Consider the following 9506-nt stretch of genomic DNA (forward strand, 5'->3'; position numbering starts at 1 on the left):
GCACAATCCATTTGCAGTTAACATTTCAGGCAATTGAGAATCTTTTTTTTTCCCCTTTTAATAGGCAAGAAATGGGAAAAAAATTCAAAGCAATAACCTAACACGTGTCACCGTGCGTGTGCATAGAAAGGTCAGTTTGAAATGCCATAGTTTTACTGTCTTCAGCGCCTTCTGTTCCTGTCCTTGCAGTGTATTTCCATTGCTCCCATATTCAAACCAACACTGTGCAGAAAGGGAGTCCTAGCTGTCTGCCCTTTCATATCCAGCATCTGCTCACCTGCCGACCATCAATTCCTTGATCCAAAGGATGGAAGGTGCCAAGTTATTTCAACAACATGGATGTGAAACCCACAATATTATCATAAAAGTATCTTCTTTCCCCTAAAATTCCCAGAAGCTGATAGATTGTTTGAGTTGAATTTTCCCAAGCAATTCAAGGTGATGAAAAGTCTGCATGAAAAATATTTTCTTGAGCAGAATAAACCTAGGAAATTCCTAAACAACCAAAAAGAAGGTATTAAAACTGGAAATGGCAAGTAACTTTAACAACAAAAAAAAAAAAGTCCTGCTACTAGGCCCATTGTAAGCCCAGAGAGATTTATTTCTAGAGATTAAAAAATGAAAATCTGAGGAACAAAGCACGTTGTAGCTTATTGTCTAATAAATAAGCATACAAGGATATATGTAAGGATTGTGGAGAACCATTACATAAGGTCTCAGGTCTATATTTATGGAAGGAATCCTTATATATAAGGATCATACTTATTCCATGCAATTCCTGCCCATAATTACAATGCACTAAGAGTCATTGAAGAAGTAAGAAGAAATGGTATAATTTCTTCTCTGCTTGGGTATTTACCTGATCAGAGGTGAATAAGCAAAAAATATGAACACCGTAAATCTCAAGTGCTAAAAATTCACAAATCAACTTACAAATATCATGACATCATTTGGAAAAAAAGTCATGATATTTAAAAAAATTTAATGACTGTTGCCCTTTCCTTAGTCAGCTTCTGACTTCTGTGACTCCAGATTGCTCTCAAGCCACTTTTGAGTTTGTACATAGCTGTTATGCTGGGAAGGGCCAGTGTAGCGATAGAGGCTTTTTCAGTCAGGAAATGTTGATATTCCCTTCTTTCTTTCTAAGAAAGACAGGAAAATACCCTCACAAGCATGGGAGCCAGGAGCATTAGGTAAAACGAAGCTGCCTGAAGTCACAGAATCACACGCACATTGCCACATGACAAGAATCCATGAACTTGGGACGTGAAGAGGGCACCACAAAAAGGATATTCCGTAAAGCTGCACCAGGCTGAGCTTGGCAGCGCGGTATCTCATGACAGCATTCCAAGCAAGCTGAAAAGGTGCTTGGTAAAACAAAATGGACCCAAACTTGGCTGAAGTCCACTTCCAATTTCCTGACCATACCAAGGCAAGCTTTAAATATGGTGCTGCAATTTCAAGGCTAAAGAAAGCCTTGAGGGTTTTGATTGCTTCTTCATTAGTTAAGAAGTTTTACTCCAAATGTTCTGAGCCCCTTACAGAGTTTTGTTAAAAAGCCATTCTTGACTAAAACTGTAAAATCAGAAATAGGTTTCTGTCAAAATATATAGCTCGGTATCTTGAACAGTGTTAGGTACCAGAGGAGAGTTATTTGGAGTTCATTATGTGACAGTGATAATTTTTTTTTCTGTAAAAAATATTGCTGTGACTCTGGCCTCCCCTGGAAAAGGAACTTGTAAAAGTATCCTTACCACCACAGTCATTTCCAGCACAGAACCTGCAAGGAAAGTAACTGCTAGATAAATGGTGATGGTGGTGGAGAAGGAGGTGACAGAAGGCTCAAATGATATAGGGAATTAGAGGACAATTAGTTATCCCCAGGCCTAGTTTAACTGAACATCAAATACCAAGAGCATCCAACTGAACTAAATACTTGTAAATTAGTCCTTACATTGTTTACAGAATATCAGCAAAAGGATAGCTTTGCATAGAAAATGCTGTAAAATTATCTTCTTCAGGGTCAGTGACTTGTGTTTAAACCCCAGCTCCATGATTCACAAGTGCAACTTTGTTGTTTCACAATAGCGATGTTCAGAACTATAGAAGCTCCCAGCCTCCTCTTCACTCAGTTAACTCACCCACACTTGATAATAATTTCATGGCCACTTTTTGCAGATAACAATTCAAGATCAAACAATTTGAATTGCACTCTGACACCAAATATTACCCAAGTAAGAGCAGAGGGAAGAGACAGCAGGTTTGTGACCAACAGCACAAAGCTTTGGCTGGGCCATCAAAAGCAGTCCAGGTGTAAAACATGAAGCTCATTGGGATCTAATACAGCTGGATCAATTGTGTGGCAGTTTCACAATCAATTTATATTTGCATAAGCTGGTGCTGTTGTCAAAAGGAATTATTTCACCTTCTCACACCTGCTTGCTGATACCCTGCACCTTGGACCAGCACCTTCAGATATTTCCATGTGTCTGTTCAGTGTAATGGGTCAAGGACAGGTCTGCATTTTCAGTCTTCTTTTAATTTGGTCCTCACACATGAAAACAAAATGTCTCTTACTTGGCAATGTCTAACCTGAAGCAAAACTTCACAAAGTTCACTGAAGACAGAACCTAGCCAAGATACAAAGGCATGTGCTGCCAACAGTACAAATGGGGGACAGGAGGGCATTCTGAACAAAACACAAGTGAAACACGTAGGGAGCAGTTTTTTCACGAGCTGTTTTGCCATCCTGTCCAAGAGGGAAGTGGTCGATGGAGAGCTGGAGTGGCAAAGGGCGCCATCTAGGGGGCACCGACAGCAGAACTGCTCGGCAGCACCAACCGCTCATCATTGATGGTCAACGACTGAGGGGTTCGCTTTCCATTGAAGTCTTCTAATAGCTAAGAAATTACTATTATTATTATTATTATTATTATTATTACTACTACTACTACTACTATTACTACTGCTACTGCTACTACTACTACTACACTGTGTTTGGAAATGAGCTTTTTTTACAAAAACATACTGTACCAAAAGACAAAAATTGTGTTTCCTTCTTTTATTAAAAAAAAAAAACAAAAACAAAAACAAAACTAGAGAAATAGTTGTTTTGAGGAAGTGGATCATTTTCTTCTTTAATTATAATTTGGTAGTTTCAGACAGAATTCTTTTCTCCAGCAAGTACAGACTTGACCACTGTTCCCTCTTCAGTCTCTTGAGTTCCAACACACTCCCACTTAAGTAAATGGATGTGTTGTCATTGCTTTCACCTTCACCCACAGCAATTACATTCACAAGGACATACATCTGGGCAAGGTTTACCATGTGTCCTGCCAACACACTCTTCTTTCCATCCTTTCCTGGTCAATATAATAAAACTGCCCATCAGGCCAGCAGACTACACTAAGACCTTTTAAGGGAAGGTCTTGGTTTTCCTTTCATCAGTATTAACAGAGAGTTAGGGCCCAGTTTTTTATCCCACTGAGAAATTTCAAAAAAACCAAAAACAAAAACAAACAAAAAACCCCAACACAAACAAACCAACAAGCTGTGTGACAGTGAAGTTTTAAAACCCTAGGAGAAATATAACTAATGTTTATGTATCTGGAAGGTTCACTCTGGTGAGGTATATTACCAGAGTTCAATTAGATTGTCTTTCACCTTTGAAGTCTTGTTCCCAGGAGACTGACAAGCTAAAATGGGAATACAGAGCTATTTCTCCAGTTTGCAACTAGCCACCAGCTGTTCATCTTCTAAATGTATTCCTTTCTCCTCTACTGCACCACCAAAACCTCCCCATCCTTTCTTACAGCACTCTTAGCAAAGAGCCAGTTCCAACCATCAGACTAAAGAAGCAAACACCAAGACAATGAATTAAGAGACTCTGCAGCACAAACTAGCAAAAAATCCCACCATCTTCAGTTACTATCTGCAACTCAGCAACAAACTAAGATACATTAATACAGGCAAAGCAGCACTCAGTCCTTTTGCTGATCTTTTGGATCGCTGGAGAGTTACAGGGTAGAAACAGCAGTTTTTGCTGTCTCACTCGTGCAACTTATTTTCACACTGGAAGTATACTCTCTTAAAAGAGCCAATAACATCTTCCAAACCCCAAACACCCAATTGTAGGGGGTTTTTTAGTTCTCATTTTCACTGTAACACTAAATGAAACTCTCTAAAATAAACACATCCTACTTATATATGATTTGTTTGTTTCGATATAAAGTCCTCTTTCTATGTCTACAAAGTAAAAAATTTCAGTACCTGCCTCAAGACTGGAATAATTTTGAACAAAAGTGACTCAACAGATTAAGGAGTTTCAAAAATTCAGTTTCTTGATTTGAAAATACAAATGGTAACATCATGAAATTTACTTTACACCAATGCTCCAGGGTATCATCTGAATACAAAAATATTCAGAACCCTTAAAAAAACTGCTCTGCCATATCAGCACAATCAGCATACAAACAACCACAGCACAAATTTTTCAAGTATTTTCACAAACTGTTATGTAAAATTAATCTCTCATTCTTCTACTGCAAGTGGATTTTCTCAGTTCTTATCTAAATGATGTGTCAGTAAAAATACTGCTTCCTTTAGATTCTTGCATAGGAAAAACCCATAACACAAGGAAATGTGCTGTTATTTCTAAACATATTTTGGCTGATCACTGAGCCATTTTCCTACCCGAGACCCCATACCATGATGCCTAACACCATTTTTACTGGAGACAGGGGGAGAACAGAGCCACACTGATAACACTCAGCCCTGCGAGTGTGGCACACTGCATGTAACCACGCTCTGCTCGCCAGGTAGCAGGGAGCAAAGCACAAAGCTGCCTCCGTTCCTCTGGAGAATCTGCTCTTTCCATGGGATTCATTCAGTCCCCACTAACTCCAGAGCTGTTAGACAAGACAGATGCTTCCAAAACATGAATCCAACAAAATCCATGTTTACCTTCTGATTTCAAAGGGTGTTAGAGCCACATAACCCTTTTACAATTTCTGAATATTAAGTCCAGTAGTAATTAAACCCCGGAATAACAACACATGCTTGCTTCTGTGAACACAAAAGATTAAGAGATGCTAACCAGTCTGTAAGAACCCAAAGATCACAGTTGCCTGTCCCAAATCTGTTAGGGCCACAGAAGGACTTTGCCACAAGACAAGCACAGAACGGAGGAACAGTGTGGCACTAACTCCAGACCTAGTGGAGGCGAGATCTGGTTAGCATACACTTGGTAATTCATCCAGACAAAAATTCCCAGTGTGGCAAACTGTAAAGAAGCAACTGCTTGTACATATATCACCCAAGTCAAAGATCATCCCAAGTTATGGGACAGATGGCATCTGCTACCACCAAAGCCCTCCCCCAAATAGTTAAGCCACTGTGACAAGAACTTGAAATAAGATAACGATGTTACTCTTGTCCAGGTGTTATCTCAGACTGAGGAGGAGGTTAACAAAGCTGGAGGAGAAGAATGTATCACTGAAAATGGACACAAAGAATGCAGAATTTATGGGCCATGAGGAAAGCTTACTCAGCAACTGTGCTGAAATCAGCTCCGACTGGGTAAAAGTTCGTTCCAGCAGGGGGAGATTGAAACCACCCCCAACTCAAGAAACCCACGGATCCATAAGAAAAGACTCAGCATGTGCACTAATTAGTATTAAAAGTGAGACAATTATTTAACTGGTAGAATAAGAGAACTGTAGCTAATGAACATTAATTCCTTTTTCTGCTAAGATATATAAATAGTGAAAAGTTTTGAATGACCTCAGGACCTCAACCACTGAGAAGCCATGGGTGAAAAACGACCAGTGGGACATTTTTTGATCCACAGGTAGTGACTAGCTTCTACTTAGTCTCTCTCTCCCCTTCCACTTTTCCATTTCTATCTCTCTACCTCAAATTCATTGTTAACCAAAATCCATACTTATTGACTTTGGCATGTGGTCTCATTTGCACCTTAATTTGGGCAGAGGCATCTCTCAATAATCAGATCTTAACACAGTCAGTCTCTCACAGCTGCAATACATTTTTGCAGGTGATAATGAAAAATTCAAGTTTACTGGGAAATAACACAAAGTAAACTCCTCAACTAGTTGAAAAAAAGAAAGAGGCAGTGCTTTTGGGAAAACAAAATTAATTATGCAGTTAGTTAGTTACCTTTTTCTCTTCTGTTCCAGGATCTGATTCACTGAATTTTTCTTCCTGAAAGCTTCTAGTCATCTTCATTTTCTCCACACTCTGAAAAAAGGCTGTTTTTTCTAGTCTGCTTGTGCTGAATTGTGTATTTATTTCTTCCAGCCTGTTAATCTTAAGTAGCTTCATACTATGTCCAGTTAATTTACTGTCTGTTCTCCTCTCCACCTTAGATTCATAAACCAGGGAACACTCGTAACTTCTGATTTCTCCTCTTTCTTGGCTGTACAAAAGAAAGACAAATAAGAAGTCTTAGTGTTATTCATGCATTTTAGCTTAGAAAATTGCCATGTTGCAACACTTTATTTTCAACTCTCTCTCTTTATACTTGCTGAACCAAAACTTGGAGTATACAGCCCTGCCTGTTCACAAAGACCATTCTACACTGAACACCAGAGATAGTTCAAGAAGGCTACAAGACCAATTATTGAATTTGTTCATAGAAACTATTTAGCTCAATGAAATCAACACCTGCTGCTGTTGCTGCACACCTTGCTTATGGAGCACTCCTCACTATTTAGGCATCTCAGTGGTTCCCTGCTGCTCAACATGTTCTCCTTTCTGTTGCAGTTCCAGCAAATTGATATGCAAGGACTCTGCTATTAAGTCCAGAAAGATTTTAGATACTAAACAAAGTAGTACAGGCCTGAACACAGGCCTTTTCTCTCTCTTACCACCATCCTGTACCACAAAAATAGGTAGTTGCCAAAATGGTGGCAATTTCTGGCCCTCTGTTGAAGGCTGCAGAAGAGCACAGTCCTCAGCTGGGTTCTTCTCCTCTGCAGGCCCTTGTGATGTGCCTGGCAAGTACAGGATGTAGGATCACCGAGGCTTGTCTAACAGTAGGATTGGTTGGAAGGCCACTGCAAGTCAAGCCTTCCCTCTAGAAGGCTTTTATTCCACAGCAAGGTCATGGGTTCCCACCTCAAGTAAGCACTTGGCTACACTCGGAATATATGTCCTTCTGAACAACTAATTTTTTTAAGAGTACTCTAAAATTTCACTTAGCATCTCTTTATGTACCCAGGAAATAGAGGACCAAAACATTTTTATTGCTATTTTTGCAACCCTCGCTTCACTGTACTGGAAACCCAGCTACAAAAGAACAGTGCTAATGCCTTAGCTCTAGAAATCTGAATCTGTTAAGTCTCATTACACAGCTCATAGTTCAACTTAACTTGCATAAGCACCATAAATTATACGGTGTAATTAAGGACTTATATACAACCTTACAGTCACTGGCAGCACAGAGAAACAGCTTTCAGAGTACAATCAAAGACCCAATTAAATCAGCTATTTTTACCCAAACACCTTCCAGCAGAAAATGTTCCTCAGTGTTTTGACCCCACATCTGTGCACATGCAGCAGATCAAATGTGTACCTATACCAAGTAACTGCTCTGCCCACAGTTAGCCCTCCAAGCTTCCCAGATGGGAAAGATGCCACATGTGACACAAGAGATGGTTGGATAATGGTGACATTTAAAGATGATGGACAGCAAAGAACCATGTAAGCTTGTAGTTTTTAAAAGAGCCTTCCAAAGAGATTCCTGCTACCATGTTGTTGTAGACTGTGCTGTTAATATGGGAGATGCAGGCACACCATTGTGGCCCTGCAAGGCATTTGTCATCTGAAGAAGTCGTGCATCCAGTACGTAAAAATGTCCAGTCTGCTGCATCTAGCATCTCTCAACAACTGTCACAGCTCTGACATCCCTCCCTTTCCATCGCCATCAGCTGAAAGAACACTTTATGAGATTTTTTCCTCCATTTCTCAAAAGCAGGTTTGTGGGCTTTCTGAAAGGCTCTGACAATTGCAGGTGAAATACCCAACAGCTCAGTTTGACCTTTGAGCCATTATTCCATGGATCGTCTGATCTACTCCACAGCAAGGGATGATAAGATGTAATTGAAAGCTGTCAGAACAAAACAGGACATGTTTCCAGATGCCCTTCTGCTACCTCCATGTCTACAGCTACTCAAATTCTACAGTGATTTAGAGTGGCCTGGCTGTGAAGACCTTGTGGCCTGACAAGGAAAGCTGATTCAGGCTCTCCATAGAGCACATCATCCTCTAAGCTTTGATCACCAAATGTGGCCATCTATCTTACGAAAATGACATGTCCTAATTAAAGGACATGTTTCTTCAAGCTAACTAGTGAGTTAGTTATCTGGGAAAATATTAATGGGATGGCAAGCTCAAATGTCTTACTGGGTTCTGTTACCAAGTAGACACTAGGATTGAGTCCAAACATGATTGTGCTCTCCACCATTATTATCTTAATACATCCCTGAAACAAAAAGCTGAACAATAGAATGTGAAATTTGTTTGCAAGTGACTCCTCCAAAGTCCTAGAGAAGAAATCTCACCCTGGTCATGTGTCACTGAGCAATGGGAAACTATGACCTTCACATGGTGTGAAGTTCCATTTTCCCCCAGAGGAGGGTGAAAACCTTCCCCAAGTCATCTACATTTCCCAGCTCTGGCCTGGGAGATACTTTCTTCTACTTTCTGGGTCATCTTTGGCAAGTCAATCACTCACTCCAAGCAAAATACCTTCCTTCATGAACCACAGCTTCACTTGAACACTCAGAGACCACACATGCCATAAAAGCACTGCTTAGCTGTAAGCACAGGCAATGCATACCTATGGTCCTGCTGCTTTTTCTACCCTACAAATGGGTAGAAAAAACAGTGCATTAGCACTGTTCTTTTGTAGCTGGGTTTCCAGTACAGTGAAGGAAGGGTTGCAAAAATAGCAATAAAAATGTTTTGGTCCTCTTACAAATGGGCAGGCAAATAGGTATTAGCTGAAAAGTGGAACCCACAAACACCTCATTTCACTTTCAACATCTGGGTTTAGATTGTAAAAACTAGGTTTACATGATGGGCTGTAAAGCACTTTGCTTCAAACTCAGCCGTTTCGTTTTCCATCATCAGTTCAAATAAAAATTTTATTTCTGACCCGCTGGCCACTTTCTAACTAGCCATTTTCAAATTTTAAGCCTGGGGGTACTGTTAGCCAGTAGCCAGACTTGTTTACCTCCTAATACAGCTGACATTAGACTGACCTGAATTTTACAAGCTGGGAACTATTATGTCACAGTGTATAATTACACCTAAACATATACTTTAAGAAAGAAAACAAGATGTAATATGGAAAGAATTACCAATGGGTCAAGTTCGGGTCGTAAATTATGATGCGAATGGTACCACTTACTGTGCCCATCTTTGAAATACAACCTGCCCTACATTCTGCAGAATACAAGAGTTCGGTTTTGAACTTAATTTTTAAA

General features: G+C 39.9%; 1 protein-coding gene across 1 annotated transcript in view; it reads right to left on the bottom strand.

Annotated features, from left to right (window-relative positions):
* Positions 1-9506, bottom strand: part of MYLK4 (myosin light chain kinase family member 4) — an 81819-nt gene that overhangs the window by 61360 nt on the left and 10953 nt on the right. The window contains exon 2 of the mRNA XM_074544649.1: positions 6175-6433. Coding sequence (XP_074400750.1) covers positions 6175-6433 — 259 coding nt within the window. The remainder of the gene's footprint in view (positions 1-6174; positions 6434-9506) is intronic.

Source organism: Zonotrichia albicollis, chromosome 1 (assembly GCF_047830755.1).
Source record: "Zonotrichia albicollis isolate bZonAlb1 chromosome 1, bZonAlb1.hap1, whole genome shotgun sequence".
NCBI classification, from domain to species: domain Eukaryota; kingdom Metazoa; phylum Chordata; class Aves; order Passeriformes; family Passerellidae; genus Zonotrichia; species Zonotrichia albicollis.